The sequence below is a fragment of the Tachypleus tridentatus genome, chromosome 2, assembly GCF_004210375.1.
Source record: "Tachypleus tridentatus isolate NWPU-2018 chromosome 2, ASM421037v1, whole genome shotgun sequence".
NCBI classification, from domain to species: Eukaryota; Metazoa; Arthropoda; class Merostomata; order Xiphosura; family Limulidae; genus Tachypleus; species Tachypleus tridentatus.
The window spans coordinates 48,409,315-48,428,697 of record NC_134826.1 but is presented as its reverse complement, the minus strand read 5'-3'; the positions used below and the strand labels follow the sequence as shown (position 1 = coordinate 48,428,697).

Genomic DNA, 19,383 nt, shown 5'->3' with positions numbered 1-19,383 from the left:
CTTACGGTGCTTCCCCCAAAGCCAGGATGATTCCAACCAAGGACAGAGTACCCTGCCTCGAGGGGAGTTCCCATAGCTCCATATTCATAGAAGCCTGCATTTCCCTCACAGCATATGACCTAAGTAATGGCACGATGAACATATTACTTTAACCTTTAGTAAGTCTAGGTTTAACAACATATTATTAATAAACACAAACACTGGACAAAATATTTGTAATAAACAAACAATTAGACATTATCAATAGCCATGTCAAGCACAGGTGAAAGTAGTGAAAATAACTTTGAAAAAAATTATTTTCTCTTGCAAACAACATTACCAGTAGGTTCTTTGTTGACCTCTAATGTTCATCAACAGAACAGCTATGTACAGTTACAAAAATCTTAAGAATACAACTGCCATTATACATACAAAATTCAAAGACACTAACTTATCAGACACTCATATGTTAATTGGTTAATTTGTCAGATTTTAATTTCAACCTAAAGTGATATTATAAACGTCTTGTTTCACCTAACAACCGGAAACTTAACTCAGGTACTTACTAATGTTTTTCTATTAGGATATTCTTTTTTACTTCTTCTATCTACAAAAACAGAATCTATTGCATTTCCATCACGTGTAATCAGTTTGAACCGCTCTGCTCCATGCTGAAAAAAGAAGGTGGAACACACTCCATTAGAAAACATTTTAAACTACTTTCTATATGAAACATTTTTATTTCATTACTGAAAAACAAAAATTACAAACACTCTGAAGTACTTGAGGTGGTGATTTTAATTTTATATTAAGCATAATATTTTTTAAAAGAAACATTTATATTTCTTTGCAAGTCTGTAGTTATTTGTAAGTATAAATTTAACACAATGATAAACGTGTTACAAAATATTCAATTAAACTCAACTATAACGTAAGCTGTCTTGTTGTACCATTGTTCATTTAACCACATAGATACACTTAACTGATTCTCATAAAATTATCTTTATATACTAAACAATCAAAGAAAAATGAAAGTAAAATACATATAAAAATACATCTAAAGAATTCAGTAGTTTCATTTACAGAGAATGCAGGAGTTTTACAGAAAAACAGGTTCTCTGTTACTGATGAGAAAAATAAAAACTTTATCAAAATTTTCTTAGACTTTGTCCACCCTTACAATGAAATTTACACAAGGTGTTCACAGTACTTAAATATCTAAAATTAATGTTGAGGTCTGCCACAAGACTCATATACCAAATATATTTCATGATGTGTACTTGTTTGAAAGAAATAGAAATCATATCTCCACAAAACTGATTAAAATTTGCATACTTTATAAGTTCAAAAACCATTCAACTGTATATGCTACTATATAACATTGATGCATTTAAATATGTAAAAACTTCTCTTAGTGCTATTAGACAGATTACAGTTAATTTCCTTACCTGTTCAATTAGCTTAGCTCTTCCTTGAATAAGCATAGGACCTAATTTTAAAACAAAATTTGTGTATGTAGTATAACCTCCTAGAAGATTTCATTAAATTTAGATAAATACAAAAAAATGTTTTAACTTTTTTTGTATTTTTCAACAATTTAAGGGCACATCTGAAGTATTGTGCAATAACTTTCTCCCTATAATTTTTTAGGGGTGTGGTTGGTGCATTGAACCTCAAAGAGTTTAGAATAAATAAAGAAAAATGAATGTTAGCCCTCATATCTCTCTTTCACACTTTTACATGCCAAACAGTACCACATCTTTAAAAAGTATTAACCATTAAACAACAAAGATTATAACTGAAAACATCACACACATTGTGGTGGTGCTAACTGATAAATCAATGCATCTTAATTACTGCAGTTTAAAAAAGTGTATTAAATTAATTCCTGTACTAATTTCTAGTTCTGATCCATGTAAACAATTTACCCGATCATAAGCTGTTAATTATAAAATAAGATAATAAATAAAAATATGGAAAAAATGAAATGTATTTATTACAATTAAACCTCAATTTTTTAAGAAACTCTGAGCATGAATATTTCAACATTCCTGCAGTTTTTGATGGTTGCTTCACCTCATGACCTCACAATTTTCACCTTAGTACACACAGTATACAGTGAGTTTATATATTTAAATACACTACTAATTTATTTTTTAAAACAGTAGAGAAGAAAATGCCTGTGGTGAAAACTCTTCCTTGAATCACAACTTTTAAACACTGTTAAAGTTTTTGACATAGCTTTGACAAAATGGAGAAAGCTAGAAAACCAAACGCCTCTTAATGTAATCTAAAATCAACAAAAGCCACTAAAGATTTGATGGTGTGTGTGAGTAACAGTTTTCTTAACATTCAAACTGTTGTGACTAAAGTAATATTTTACAGTACTACAATAAAACAACACTGCAATAATGCATCTGAGTTTGAACAAGAACTATTACTAACATCAAAATAGAAAACAAAGTTCTCTTGTTATCTTTCTAATGCAAAGGTATGTAAATACACTTAGATATTCTAATACTTTCCAAAATTTTTGATGCACCATGTAGAAATAGAAAAAACTAGTCTGAAAGCCTACATTACTAGAGATGAACAAAAACAAGTGTAAAGCACGATCCTAATCTTGACTGTTTAAAAATTGAGTCATAATTCATACCAACAGCTGCTTGGAGAAGTTTTACAGTTCCTGGGTAAATCAGCCTGCGGCCAAAAGTATGGATGGCTATGTAGCTGAAATAATTTAAAGATCATCCAGGTTATAAGAATGCAACAATGACAATCATATAATATATGTTGTTTTTTTTAAACAGTTTACAAATATAAAATGAAAACAAAAAAAAATTAACTACTGCATTATGGAACTTGTCCATCCATAGAATGAGTGTAATGAACGTAACTTCAGTTTAAATGATGCAAGATAGCTATGTATAAATATCAGAATGTGTTCTTCAGTGCTATTTTCCTTCCTCATAATAAGAGTCTTTGACCTACCAAACCACATAGAAGTTTTTTTAGTAAGGCCTGGAACCTTACACTTTTTCTTAAGTATTGCATGTATTTTTGAATGCTGTTTAAACTGACTTTTTTAATAACTTATTATAACAGTATAAACAACAATATTAAAAACTAAACATACAACAGCAAGAAAAATGAAATTTTTCCCACTATTTCCAACAATAAGATATGATGAATACATATATGATTAATTATATTTTTCACTGGAAAATTTCACATACACACTTCAATTTGATTTATTTTTGTATTTCAAAATATACCTTAATCACTGTATTCAGCTACTAATTAATCAAAATTTTAATTCAACTAATATTTGTGAGATAACATCCACAATGTGTATCAGTCAATCTGTGTGTGTGTGCACTAGCTCACATGGAAATCCAATATTTCTATTGGCTAATTCTAAAGTGGCAAGTTATACATTAACTTCAAATATGTTTATTTCTGTAACATAAACAAACATTAAATGGAACAATAAATAACATAATACCATTACATCTCAAAACAAATTCCAAGAAATGCCTACATATCGACAATTCTACACACACACACATATATATACACAAATTTACAAAAAAAAGACACATGACAACAGTTGATGTCACTTCTTGATCTTATGATTTTGAAAATTCACTATCTTATAACATTGCTTTATCAAGAATTTGATACAAAAATCTCATTCTCTTAATCAAATATGGCATTCATCCACAACAATAATGTGTTTATTAAAATATGTTGTATATAGAGAATATCTCATTTATTGCCACTCCATGTTTTCACACCTCTACACTATTAATCTAAATACAACAACTATATTCTACTTAGTTGGTTTTCGTTTCATTTATGTCCAACTACATAATAAAACAGTAGTACTATTTAAAGGGTTTATCTATTTAAAACATACATAATGTAGATGTGAAAAAATTGTTAGAGCTTTGGTTTACATGACATAGCACATGCTTCAAATGTAGGAAGTCAATTCAATTTATTGTGTGTGTGTGTATATATATATAGCGTGAGTCTATGTATGTACATACATATCTCTGTTTATTCTAAACAATATTTTAGTATTCAAATAATTTTAACATCTACTATGTATGTGTAACCTAAGTTTATCCTCTAGTATATATATACACATTTACATACACACATATATATGACAAACAAATACCTACCTTAAAATTTCACAAGGAATTGCACCTAATGTCATGAAAATAGAAGTTCTAGACGATGTTTTTTCCACATATACTGGTGGCTTGCCATTGTCACTACACACATTTAAAAAATTTACTTTAATAACAAACATTATTAACACAAACGTTTGTGGAAATTACGAATTACTATTAATAGTTATAAATGAGCTGGAAATTTGATTCTTACCAGCATTTTCTCAGTTTTTACTGAGCAAGGTTTCTATATTTCCCACACCTACACTATTAATATGTTAGGGTATTAAAGTTGATAATTTCTTTTACATACTGGTGAGGCTGGAAGTTTAGTGTAGCTTTCTTTAAGTATCAAATTACAGGTAGTTTGCTAATAGTGTATCCACTACTACCATGCTAGCCTGAGGTACCTTGGTATTGGACAAAAATGCTTTGTTCCATTGCACATAGCAGATAAGGCAATTGGTAAATACTGTATTCACTCAATTATAAGGCAATGCTTTCTGATTAATAACTACGAAATAAAATTCATAGTTGCCTTACAATTACAGCCAATCATAAGCCTCTTTCCCCTACTCTAGCCTGTCACATTCCTAGATGATAGATGATAGAATACTTCCCCTGCAGGCTGTTCAGTTGCAGTATTGATTTTATGGATCTAAAAAAGGGATGTTACAGAACTCAGTTCCTTCTGTTTCTCAGTTTCTGAAAATAGGGGTCACCATAAATTGGAAATTGCTTAATAACTGGGCCAGTACAGTAATTATACAATCTTCTTCACTATCACTCAGAAGTTATTACAAATAATTAGTTAATAAACATCCTCCATTAAAACAAGTTTAGCTGCACCACAGTTATTCAGAAATTACTTACCTTTTAAAACAAAGCTTAGTAAAGACCTTTAGTATTAAAAACATATATAATCAGATTAAATATCTTGTTGCAGTCGTAAAAAATGCTGGGGTTTATATTTTATATGAACATACAGATCTTTAAGTGAGGTACCACTGATGCATACAAGACACATTAAAAGTCCTAGCTGGAGTACCCATATCCTGGATAAAAGTTTGGTAAATTCATGATTAAGTTGTTTCCTTTATATATAATAAAAAAAAACCATAACACCAATAAAAACAGCAAAACACAAAATTTAAAACCATAAATTTAAATGTATCTCCCTCACAAATGCAACTAACCTTCATGAAAAATTTGGTACAGATCCATCAATAGGGGTGAGGTAGAAGTAAAACAACCCTGTAAAAACACTCGTAAAAACTGCAAAATTGAAAATTTGTGTGTATTTCCCCATGGACCTAATGAACCTCCATACCAATTTTGATGAAGATCTATCCACACCCTGCAAAGTATTTAAATGAACATATAACAGACAGTACTATTACATTTACATAGATGGTGCCAATATATTACATCTGCATGTGATGTATTCATGACATTACATCTGCAGCCTGAGAATGGAGAAAAACAGAGTTCTCCATGACAGGAAATGGAGGTGAAAGAGGAAAGTCATGACCCTTATTACAAATCTTTATGCACACAGGATAAAAATTTTGCAAAGTTGGGGGGTTATATATTGCATAATAAAAAGTTTTTCCAGTATCATTCAAACAAGAGTTCCATTATAGTATAATTATGTCAAAACACAAAACATTACTGTCTTACAACCTCTACAGAAGTATTTAGTACCCACCTCTCATCATTTTCACGAGTATTTAAACTCTGCATCAACTGAGAAACATTTATCAAATTTTAATTTGTAAGAAAGATTTTACATAAAATGACCAATGGCTCCTAAAATACTTGAAACCATTCCTAGCCTTCTAACTCTTTCATTCACTCCACCATTTGTTTCTTTAGGTTGTAATAATGTTTTTTATTCATGAAACCAACTAAACACTGAGATGGTCACCTAGGCTGTCAATTTCTGTTCGTTTGTTTAATCTTGACTTTGTGACTCAATCGTGTTAAAGTCCATAAAATATTATGACAAATTTAGGACCAATGGATCCAGAAATACATTTTTTCGCTCTGATTGTTTGTTGTATCATTTATACTTATATTGAAAGAATAATAGTGGAATAGTGATACTCATGATACTGGCCTGCAATCTCTAAGAAAGGTTGTGGACTCAGTACAAGTGAGAAATACGCCTTTCTTGTCATCCTGAAAAACATTTTTTTGCTAGAAATCCTTAACAATGATAGGAACCATACCTGGGATAATAGCCAACAGGGTTCAAGAAACATACAAAGGGCTTAAATTAAATTTCAAAGCTGAACACTAAACTGACATGATCAACTGAATTTACCTCTTTACCTAACATACAGGGCAGCAATAATGCTCATGCGGTAAGGCAGTTAAAATAGGCAATGGGAGAAACTTCATGCATAGACATGTCTGGGTGGCATATCTTGGGCATAGCCATAAAAACTGAAAGCACTGAAAAGCAGCAACAAAAATATACATTATAATATATAGTAAAAGCAAAAAATTCAGAGTTGGTTGGGGCTGATCATGATAAAGTAATAGGAAAATAAAATTTGAACACAATATTTACCTCATAAATTCACTGCACCCCACTAAAGTGTCAAAAAACAACATAAAAACTGGCTGTCAAACCTGACCTGTTTTATACATATTTTAGCACAACAGTCAAAAGTTACACAATTTTCTTAAACTTAAAATATATTTCCTAGAGGTACTTCCCTCCTCTCAAAAGATAACCTCTTCCTCATTTTATGCCAACTTCTATACAAAGATTTTTTTTATAACATGTCCCACAAGCCTTCCGCATTCTCTCCCAGTGGAATCAAAGAGTATAACATATCTCTTATGCAAATCATTATGCACCATTCCTTCACCAACAGGAGAGCACTATTATCACACGATTCCCTCTGTGCATCATCACTTTGAAGCTTTACAGAAGATGTAAGCACTGAAAGAACATGGGGAGGAGAGTGGGAAGTGCGAGAGAATGGAAGTACTTCTTTGAAATACATTTCATGTATCGGAAAATTATAACTTCTGATATGGTACTTCTCTCTTCTAACAAAATTAGTTAGAACCCCATACTGAAAAGATAGAGATAATGGTACAAGGGAAGAACAGACATACCCCCACCCCCTGCTGAAAGTATCCGAAGTTTACCTCTGTAGATGAGAAAAAAAACAGATCAGATAACCTGAGGAGGGGCACTGCACCACTTCTGAACCAAGTATCTCTTTGTCACGAACAGAAATTAATACACATGGCAGAAAAGGATGGGAGTGCTTCCGAGTGAAGAGGACAAGTCAGGAAAATGACACCAATTAGAGAAATAGTAATTCCATTCCAAAGAAAGAAAGTGGGTAAAGGGGAACATGTCCCCTAGTGCAGGATGGTGAGAGTGCAGAAAACTTTACACTGTAAGTCAACTTTCTAGCTAAGCTACACGTAGGTTAAATATTTCCATTGCTTCTCAAAGCAATGACATTACAAGTTTTCTTGTAAACTATACAAACAGGTTTAAGATTCCTGTACATTACAGTGTGCTCTTTCTGCTGGTTATAAACATGCCCATCAGACATTTAGAAATAAGTAAAATGCATGAAATGATGGAAGGTGCTTCTCTGCAGGTGTAACAAATTTACTTATACTCTGCAAATCAATAAGGTAAGGGATTCAACTTGCACATTCTTCTTTATCAATACAAGTATTTTGTATTTCTATTTGGTTAGGAATTATACAAGTTGTATTGTTGAAATTACAAAATCTAAATAGAGGGATCAGAGAGCTGACATGTCACTTTTTGAAGAGTGAATACCAAGTTTCTTTTAATATTTACTTTTTGAAATAAAGAAAGTAAAAGCTAAATAACATTAAGTTTTGAATTATAAACTTTTACACTGATAATAGTTGTTAAATTTTGAAATTCTGTACAAAAGAACAGTGACAATATCACTACATGATTGGTCAAACTGTGAGAGTCCATGTGCATCAAATTAATAAGTGAAACAAAGTACACAAGACAACCTTCATTAACACATGAAGAACCTCTTCAAGATAAAAAAACAACAGAAGCATTTACTTCACAGGGAACAAAAGTTTTCTTCTGTATTCTTTTAGTCTGTTTATATTATTCAATTAGCTCTTTTTGCCCATCTTTTTGTGATGACTTTTCCAATATTCTGTAGTGGTAACGACTACATTTCTGGCACTCGAAAAACCTTTTGACTTTGTAGTTGTATGTAAGGAACAGTGTTGACCTATAATGTTTCCATAGTGATTTACACTTGTCTTCTATGCTATAAAACAAGAAATGGTAAATAAAAGAGTGCCAGAAAATGAAAACTCTTCGTCAATAATGAATAACTTTCCACTAATCATTCTAGCATATTTTTATTAAATTCAGAAGTTTTCAGTATGTTACACTCTCCATATTTTTTATCATTCCAGATCTGGTTAACCTATGAATTTCAAAGTTAAATATGATTAGACCATATAACTGATACTTGAAACCATCAGTACTTGGTGATACTCCATAATTAGAGAATTGAGGAAAAACGAGAAAAGTGTATGCTTCACAAATACATCATTTATCAAACTCATGGTTTTGTCAGCAAAGGCACACATGTTGTATGTACAGAAGTACATTCTTGTTTCAGACTCAACAGGTACATAAACATCAATGTTCTTATACAACTTGCATGGCACAAAAACTGCATGACTTGTCAAATGAATACAATCTCTCTGTGTGCTCTTGCATAAAATATTTTAAGGTTGTTCTACATTCATTTTCTACACTTTAAAAGAAGAAAGCAAAGAAAAAAAAGTGCTAAAAATGGAAAATATTGGTCAAGAGAAAGGCAAAATACTTATAATAACTCACCCTTCAACATCATTCCATCTGAATGACACAGGCCAGTCATGAAACTCAAAATCATATCTTTTTAATCCAGTCTGTAGAAAACAAAACATTAGATATGAGAAAAACAGTGATGTGTTGGACACATACAAGTATCTTAGCCACTGGCTTATGAAGAAACACATCAACACCTTGATTATTCTAAGCCATTAGGTCATACTTGAGGATAAATGTTGCCTGAAAACAAGTCTTGTAAGCCTCTCTGTATGTGTATATTACTATAAAATAAAACTTACTGTTGTTTATGTACATTTTAATAAACATGTTAAATTAATAATATCAAATGTTGATCCTTTTGGTATTTCCTATTTAAGTTATTTTTTATTCTATACTTTATTTTTGTAAATTTGTACTTTCATTTAACTTTGGCTGCATGAGAAGCACTTCAACCTACCACAACTCAAACATCTGTTTGTGAAAGTTAGCTTTATAGGTATGTCCCAGGAGTTCAGAACATAGTAAACAAGTGTTAATAAATATGCCTAGATGTGTTTTCTTGACAGTGACACTGAATGGTGAACCTGCTAACACTAGTTCAATGTACAATGCTCAAGACAAGAGTTACTAATAAGTTATATATGGGATCAGCACTGTTTTCCATTTTATTATTCACATTTCCTAAGAAACAGAAAACATTATTTAAAAAACAGAACATAAATAAAACTAGTGAAACATTTTAAAATATTGGGTTGAAAATAAGACTGAAACTGTAAAACAGAACACCAATAAAACCAATGACAAATTAAACAATATAAGGTTTAAAATAATAGAGAAACTGTAAAGCAGAACACCAATAAAACCAGTGATAAATTGAACAATATAAGGTTTAAAATAAGATTGAAACTGTAAAACAGAACACCAATAAAACCAACGATATATTAAGCAATATAAGGTTTAAGATAAGATTGAAACTTTAAAAAATACCCACAAAAAATACACAATAACAGCTTGTTTGTTTGAAGTGTAAAGTTTCACAGTGGGCTATCTTAACTACACCCCCTACTGAGTTTAAATCCCAAATGTTAAAATTATAAGCTCTCAAGCTTACTGTTGAGCCATCAAGGAAACCAGAAACCAGAATAAAACAGAATATTACAAGAGTTAGTAATACCAAATACTAAGTACAATGACAGACTTTAAGCTGCACTAATTTTACTTTTAGTTGTGATCCTATTGTATGGCTGTAAACTTTAAAAAGATATTAACATAACTTGTAATAATTATCACTTCTCTATTAACTCAATTTGTATGCAACATATCAAACAAGATGTTTTTCACAACATTCAAAATGTCATTTAGATTAAACAAGGGCAAACAAAATTGTACCTGCAAAACACACCCAAACAAAAGACTTCAAACACTTGAATTCAACATAACTTGAAACTCCACAAAATCAAAAAATAAATGAATGTACCTTTACTACTTTGTTAATGTTGATCTTTTCTGATTCCAATACATTCAAAAATGTGATATAATCATAGTTCATGTATCTTCCTAAACCTAAAAAACAATCCTTTGTCAGTAAATCATAAAACATAAACAAAATTAGAGTATGCATAGGTGTATATATATATATATATAATTATATATCCATTAAAATACTAGCAAAATGTTAACACGTTCTATAAAGTTATATAACATTGAACTACAAAATACTTCTCAAGGAGCGATTCAGACGACTCAAAAAATAATTTTTAATTTTTCCATTTCATTTAACTTTATAATTCTAAAAATATTCTCAAACTATTGCAAGAAATACAATAAATTTATTTAATTTTTCAAAAGTAAAACAGGTAACTTAACATATGTCATCAATCAAACTTACTCATTTGTTTAACATTTGTTTATCGGTATTACATTGTGAAGCTAAAAGAAATATCTCATATACATTATATAAATTATCATATGCCTGTATTCCTACATCATGAGTTTGAAACTTGATAAGTTCTTTATGATGTTAAACAACTAAACAATCCTAAAAAATACAATATTTTAAACCTGACTGTAGGCAACAGAGGAACACTTAATATGAATATCTGTATAACAAATCTAAAACCTTTTTGGATGAAGAGCAGGTTTAGTACAACTCACACTTATATTTTATAACATAAATGTTTTTTATGATGTCATTTTTCTTTTCTTATAAAATAAGATTGTATTTTAACTACAAAACCTTTCACCTCTAAAGAATATAGTTCCTAGAAGAGTAACACCAGCTATGCAGACGAGCCGACCTAGGCTTGATATTCCATCTATCGTAAAATATCCTGCATTTAAAACAAGAAGAAAGGAAACTGTCATACAGTATGTTCAAGAGAAATGAACATGGAGTAAGATAAGAGTGAATGAATTAAGTACATAAAAAAATAAATCCATTTTTTCATTTCCTAATGCATTTTTAATGTTCAAATATATTCAAATATTACATATAGGTTTACACTTTAAAACCTAGAAGTCTGTGAAATTGATAATAGCACTAAATAGAAGTCTGTTCATACTTTAATTTTAGCATAAATGTTGCCATATTTGGAACAGATGAAAAGTCAAATTATGTATTCACTCTAAAAATGTTTTTTTTCAGTAGCTTAAAAAACAGTGTGTTACTGGTTAAATTGAAATTCCTATTTATTTACTTGACAATAGATAACAGAAGTTATATAGTATAATCTTATACAACACTACAGTATGTTAATAACATCTAATTGTAAGCAAATATTTTAAGGAAAGATATTCCACTGAATTAAGAGGCTGGTACATTTTCAGCAATGAAAACATGTTCATTGAGTATTTTGTTGCAGTATAACATTTGACGGGTGCAGCTGGATTGTTAGATATACACAACCAAATTTAAGGTCAGTGCTAAATGTATAAATTTTCTGTAGTGATAGTTTATCACAGATTTGTTTATGTAATTGTTTATGATTCATACCTTATGTGGTTCTCATGTTATGAATTGGTGATTGTTATATTGCATAAGGTTATTAGAATCTTCCTATTTTTACTTGTTTTATTGTTTGTTTTGAATTTTGAGCAATGCTAATCAAGGGTTACCTGCACCAGTTGTCCCTAATTTAGCAGTGTAAGACTAGAAGGAAGGCAGCTAGTCATCACCACCCACCACCAACTCTTGGGCTACTCTTTTACCAACGAATAGTGGAATTTACCTTCACATTATAACGCTCCCACGGCTGAAAGAGTGAGCATGTTTGGTGCGACCGGAATTTGAACCCATGACCCTCGAATTACGAGTCGAACGCCTTAACACACTTTGCCATGCTGGGCCTACTTGTTTTTACTGAGTATTAATCCATCATATTATCTAGTAGTATGTGGAATATTCTAGACATCTGTCAGGTATAAATACTTGTTGCAAATGTACTTTCAAAGATATATCTAGACCGACTGTGTGATTGTGAGTTTTGTCATAACAACCATATAGTGGTAATTTTTAAAGTGAAATTATCACAGATTGTATTGTAATAACAAATTAGGGAAGAATAATTCATCTTGTCAACTGTGTTCTAAAGTAATTAAACCAGATTATATTGATTTTGACAAAAAACAGACAACTTTAAGGCTCTGGACACAACTGTAATAACAAACAGTGAAAAAGCATCTGTATATAGATTCAACTTGTTTTAATACATTACTTAAAAACAGCTAGATCTTATATTGTTTGTCTATTGTTGAAAATTATCAACAACAAGTCCCAAATGCCTACTGTAAAGAATCTGACCAATTCACATACATAAAATCTGACTTGAAGAAATGATCAGCAGGTCATGAAAGGAAGGTGTGGGGCATTTCCAATTTAAATCTGCTACAACTTACTATGTAAGCATCTGGTATCAGTTGTGTGATGTGAATATATATTTTATGGTAACAAAGATCAGAGAATCATCAGTTTATTAATTCTGTATTTATTTTTCTTCTAATGTTCCAGTTAGTTGTGACCAAGAATAACACCCAAATCTGATGACTTGTAATGATGAGACTAGATTTAGATAACTCAGTATTAACTTCAGGAAAAAAGAATGGCATTTGTTACAAACATTACCTTTTCTATATAAAATAGCTGCTACTGCAGGTGAGGAGTAGACTCCTATGCTCCATGCCAGTGTTAACTAAAAGAAATTAAATGAGTAGAATTTTTTGTTATTTAAAAAAAAATTTTATATGAAGCATGAAATTAAAAATAAAAGTAAGTCTACACATATCACATTGAAATAAGTGAAACTCCTGAAAAGCACATTATTATAAAAATAAGTACCAGAAGAATCAATATCACTTCTTGAATCATTAGGCCAACTAGAGTTACTAACAAAAAAATAATAATATTGAAAAATGAATTTTGACCTTTCAACATTTTGTCAGTTCAACCTTGAAGCAATTTGCCGTACGTTAATAATGTCTAATTGTAAGCAATTATTTTAAAGGATTTACATTCAGAAATTTACACATTTGCACATGGCAGGTTTTAAGCATGTCCAACATCATGCAAGTTGACCTATATTAGTTTTTAGTCAATGCTTGTGCGACATATGCAAAATGACACTAATAATAACTTAATTTCTTTGATCAGGAATAGTAATTATAGTGCACTCACTGGCTTTTTATGAAAAGGCAGGATCATGTTACTGAAAGTGCAATTAAATTATTTATTCAATTTTAGTGTAATATATCTACCACTAATTATAAATCTGTATGAACAATTCAGGGTTTACTTTCACCAAAAATCTCATCATATTCCTTGATATCACCATAATAATAAACTGGATGCACCAAAATAAGATGTTATTTGAAAGAATAATAATTGTACTGGAGGTTATGGTTCAAAACAGTTGAGCAAAGCTACTTCAACACAAGAAACAGTAATGAGATCAACTGCAGATATAATGGTGTCCTGTTTTAAAACTGAAGCTTTCAGATATTTTAAGGGTGAATTTGAGATGCAGAATAAGTGTCAAGTCTGAAATAAATACATGTAAAAGTAACTTAATTACTTAACAAGTAACAAATGGATAAACTTAGCATCTAAAAAATTGCTTTATCTCAAAGTCTAAGTTCAAGGGAGATTGGTTCAATCTGCACTTTGATCAACGTGGGTTATACTAGTTTCACTCATCATTAGCAACCCTGAATTTAGACGTTGAGATTAAACAATTTTTGGAATAAAAAGTTTGTTTATTATGTCTCCTACACATGGAAACATAATATGAAGAAATGATCGTTGGCCAATGACACTTTTTCTTCAGTTCACCTTTGGTATATAGGTTTTTCTCCTAGTGACTACAAAGCACATTCATACCAACAGTACGTTTGAGATTAAGCACTCCTAACTAGTACTGAGCAATTAGCTGAATTTATTAATCTATGGATAGGGTGCATTATGTCAGAAATTTTGTGGAGACTTACATCCAAAATGTAATTATTTTATTATCAATGTATGTTAACAAATTTATTATTAAAACATAGTTTTAATTTGAAATGAAATATTTAAACACATTCTCAGTCTGTGTTCCTCCGAGTCACATTACATTGTGGTTCTGTAACTTCTCACTTGTAGATTTGTTTCTCTTCCCTCATAAGGGCTTCAGGCTGTTCAACCAATTAGGAACATATACTACAGATATCTACCAACCAAACTATAAAATTTTAAACTATTACCTTGTTGTCTCACTTATATACCACTACATTTGTTCAATCTACTCTCAGACACCCTTCCCATATCCTTCATCTTTGAGGAATTGTCTATAATTCTATCTGGAAAACCAACTTTCTTTTTGGAAAACCAACATAGTAAAAAAAACTTGCTTAACCATACACTCAAATACAAAACACCTCAAGGCTAAAGTATTAAATTTAGTTGTTTTAAGCAGATTACTTATTTACTGTAATATATTTAAGAAATATAGCTAAAATGTAAAAATTTCAAACTTATTAGGTTATACAAGAAACACAATCAAACATTTATCCATACAAATTGAATATAGGATGCTATCACACTTGATGCGACTCAAAAGTTTGTTTATCCTAGGTTCTTACAGGGTGATTTATTGTGTTGGTGCTTTAGTTATGAAGTAGTTCATAGAGAAATAAAAAATAAAAGTAAATGAAAGATAATGTGAAAACATTAAGATATTAAAGTTGGTTAGGATAAAGAATTATAATAGTCTGTTACAATTTAAAGACAAACTAGAAAAAAAAAAGTATTTAATATTTTTCAACTATTGCTACAGATGATTTCACTACAGTCTGTGTTAGAGTAAAGAATATAATAAATAAATGTTTAAAGTTTGACAGAGAAACTTAATATTCATAAAGAAGGCCCTAGAAGTTATGAAATATAAAACCACTAGATGACAAGAAGTGTTTACATTCTTATTAAGAAAGCAACTTTTATTCAGAATCACTCATTGAAGGCTCTAAAAATTCATAGACAAATCTTTAGTAAAAAATACTTTATTAAAAATTATGATTTTTTTGTGTCCGACACACTTGTGACACTTAATAAAAACATACTAAATTTTGTGAAAATACACTTGGTACATTCAGAGTTGTAGTGTGTACAGTTTAATGTTTGCATTGTGGTTTCAAGGTTGGCCATAATGACAAGGAGTTAAACCCATTTGGCTGCAACTGCTTTAGAAATTAATTGTACCAGCCATACACTATATACAGCACAATGACATTCAACTGTTGAAGGCAGATCATACCCTATATGGTAAATCAGCAGTTAACAGGTTACTCTTCAAGTTCTTCAACTAATTACATTCAACTAATCTCATATAAAAGTAATCTCTCTTTTTTCTGTTTATTTTGAGAGTTTTAAAAGACATTTTCAAATTCACCTTCATTTGATATGATACATATCCTTCAGCAACAAACACTTAGCATTAAGTTATTTACTTAATCCTAAACTATTAGATATAAAAATATGTTGTACATGCAATTTAATATAAAACCTGTAACAAACTGAAAATATTAAAAACTATTAAAGCTAAATAATATCTCATTAAAAATAATAGTTCTTTGGTTTCGTGTGATAAAACCAGTAAATATTCTTGTCACAACATGTGATAAATAATTTATTGAAACCTTGTGCCTCAGGTGTTTGAAGTACAAAGCTACACAATAGGTTATCTGTGCTCTGCCCACCACAAAATAACAAAACACAGTTCCTAGCACTTTAAGTCTGCAGACATACAAATTTGCCACTTAGGATTTGTGTGTGTGTGTGTGTGTGTGTGGAAGGGAGGGGGTTGTGCACTGTATGAAGGTTGGAGTGTAACTGTGTTTGCACACATGAGATATAATATTGAACCATAAGTCGCATACATACCCACTATATATATAATCTCACAACATTTTTGCTCATTGGATAATTGTTCATATTTGAGAAATAATGCACTATGGGACATAAATTCGAGGGGAAACTCAAACATTTTGACCCTTTCTGCCCAGTAAAGCACAATTAAAGTTAAACTGTCATTGGTCCCTCAATTTTGATTTAATATAAACAAATAAATCTAATTGGGGCTGTATGGCAACTTCTTAGTAAAACATTTAATATACCTAAAAGCAACATTTCATAAGAAAAGTGTAATGCAGGCATGACTTGGGAATTGTTTGCTTTATAATACTAGACATTCATTTTATGCTATCTAATGCATTGTTCCCAAATAAACAATTCTAAACATTATTAAACTTTAAGTATTAACTGTAGTTCCTAACAAATTTAAAATTGAATACATATATCTTGATTTGCTCTAAAGAACAAACTTGCACCTGAAAAGTTATTTAACAAACATATCAAGTTGGCCACAAATAATTAAAATAATCAGAATTTGCATCTTGTACACTTCCTGTACTATTACAGTACCTTATACAACATTGAATAATAAGCACTTGAAACTGAATAATATCCATGTATCTCTTCTGTAAATCTAAGATCATAATGAGCACATGGATATCAGTAGAACAATTTGTTTTTTTTCAGATTCTTTGTCAGGATCCAGGACAATGTCTCACCTCCATGATCACTGGCTCATGCTTTAAAACAAATTAACTTTTGATGTTACGTTCCTATTCATAAATACAGATTATTGCAAAAATTTGGCATTACTTTGTGAAAATTATAACTATAAGATTTGATTACAATGATCAAATGAAGTCGACCACCAAAATTTATTTAATTTTTATAAATATTCAAGGCATTTTTTAAGCAATGTTTCAACTGTGGACAGTTAGCTCTAAGTTTTTCTTTACATGAATTGAAATGTCATAGTTTTTGTTTTATGTTCAAACAAAACTGTTTTTTTTATATAAGTATGTATTTTGTATTTTCCAGTCATATTTTGAACATTTTTAGTCTCTTGTATTCAACCAAAAAATGTGTTTTACAATTGTTTTATTGAAATAGAACCATTTATTTCTAACAAGATACCAATTTTATGCAACAAAGTGCCAAAAGTTTTGCAGTAACACGTAATTTCTTATCTTGCAAAATAGAAGTTGTAATTACCAAATTACCTACATAATTAGATTCTCACTTGTAAACAAACACTCTTTTGAAGTAATTTTACAAACATAATTGAGTTTTCACTTTGAAACAAACAAATCTGAAATTACAAACAAACAAACTTTCAAGATGTCTCAAACAAAGAATAAAATATAAAAGGTAGACTATATAAATGATATTTGGGTGAAATGTTGTCTGTATCACTCTTTATCAATCACCAGAACAAAAGTAAATTCTTAAACTGATAAAAAAAAACCAAACAAAGACACTTACTGATTTGATAATATAGTCACTCCAGGCTTCTATGACATTTGGATCATAAATTCTTCCCTGCATTAAAAACAATAATAAGAAAGACAGATAGATAACCACTAAGCACTTACCATACAAGTTAAAATCAAATTATCACACACACTGTTTTCTCATAGATACCTTTCCTCAGTGGTACCTAATCAAACTAACATTATTATCCAGGTTAATGCTTTCTGTTTTATTAAGAACATTGACCGTATACATTTAAAACAAACTTTTTATAACTCTACAGCTAAAAATAGAAAATAGAATGGTGCTCAGGTTAGGGAGAAAAGAAGTTTCATCATTGCTACAATCTTAAAAAAAAACAAACTCATTTAATATTTCATATTTGAAACTTGTAAACATTCTCAAGTGAGCAACAAAAACCACATGGAAAATAATGATTCTGTATGATCATCCTGAGTATATCCATTATTATGAAGATATGAGCCAACAGTTGAAAAGGTTGTCCCAAAACTATCCAATAAAATCTATTGTGAAATATCACAACAAATATTGATATTTACTAAAGAACATTATAATGTCAGGTTAAGAATTTATTTGGTGAAGCATAACCTCAAGGGGCCTACATTAAGTGTCAAGGAACCACAGAAAGCCACTCCAGCAACAAACTTCTCTCTCTCTCTCTTTTTTTTTTTTTTGCAGAGTGGGGCATAAAGTTGCTATGCTTTATGCTGGACTCATGCAGAGCATTTAATATTTTATTGTTCAGGCATTGCCTTGTGTGCTATTTTTCACAGAAATAACTAATTCCTTCAATTTTTATAAACTACTTTCAAATGAAAAGTTGCTTAAAACTAGTACAGGCTTCAAATATTTTTAATAAAAACGAAAATGTAAAGAATAAGAGTCACATATTTAATAATAAGAAAACGTTAACTTCTTACATCAGTTCTTTATGTTGGTTTTTGTTTTAGTCTTATACACAGAAACTTTCTTAATTTAAAATGCTCAGAAATGTAATTTTATTTTAAACAAATACACATTCTTGAAAATTCAAAATTTCAGTTACTTCTTTTCTCATTCATGAAACATACATACATATATATATAATTCCAATTAACGATAATTATTAATTCAATGTCAATTCATTATTTGGTAAATAAAACAATCATAAGGAAAAATAATGCACAATTAGGCTTAAGAAAATGAAGACAACTTTTTTTCCAAATCTTCGAAAATACGATAGAATTAGGAGTCACTCAACGATGAAACACTGCACGGTGAGACGTAACTCTTAATCTTATTAAGTTATCTTGTACCTCTTTGCCATCAACGGAGTTAATTCGGAATAATCTTGGCCCGATGATACATCTTACAAAACAAAACAAACCCATAACTTTGAAACTCGAATAGAATTTTCTCATACAATCTCCACTTTCAAACTTCTCAATGAAAAAAGATGTAACACTACTTTCCTTCAATTTTTGTTGATCGCGGCGCCCCCCAAATAATATTTCCGTTTC

At 30.2% G+C, this 19,383-nt stretch overlaps 1 protein-coding gene across 1 annotated transcript in view; it reads right to left on the bottom strand.

Annotated features, from left to right (window-relative positions):
- LOC143243069 (phosphatidylserine lipase ABHD16A) overlaps nucleotides 1–19,361 on the bottom strand; it is a 47,540-nt gene extending 28,179 nt beyond the window's left edge. Inside the window, exons 1-11 of the mRNA XM_076486808.1 lie at nucleotides 19,180–19,361; nucleotides 17,876–17,932; nucleotides 13,139–13,205; nucleotides 11,262–11,348; nucleotides 10,496–10,581; nucleotides 9,046–9,116; nucleotides 4,170–4,262; nucleotides 2,636–2,709; nucleotides 1,428–1,468; nucleotides 546–650; nucleotides 6–119 (exon numbers count right to left, since the gene is read on the bottom strand). Of these exons, the coding sequence (XP_076342923.1) occupies nucleotides 6–119; nucleotides 546–650; nucleotides 1,428–1,468; nucleotides 2,636–2,709; nucleotides 4,170–4,262; nucleotides 9,046–9,116; nucleotides 10,496–10,581; nucleotides 11,262–11,348; nucleotides 13,139–13,205; nucleotides 17,876–17,932; nucleotides 19,180–19,284 (900 nt within the window). The 5' untranslated portion in view covers nucleotides 19,285–19,361. The remainder of the gene's footprint in view (nucleotides 1–5; nucleotides 120–545; nucleotides 651–1,427; nucleotides 1,469–2,635; nucleotides 2,710–4,169; nucleotides 4,263–9,045; nucleotides 9,117–10,495; nucleotides 10,582–11,261; nucleotides 11,349–13,138; nucleotides 13,206–17,875; nucleotides 17,933–19,179) is intronic.
- Between the last annotated feature and the right edge of the window lie 22 nt (nucleotides 19,362–19,383).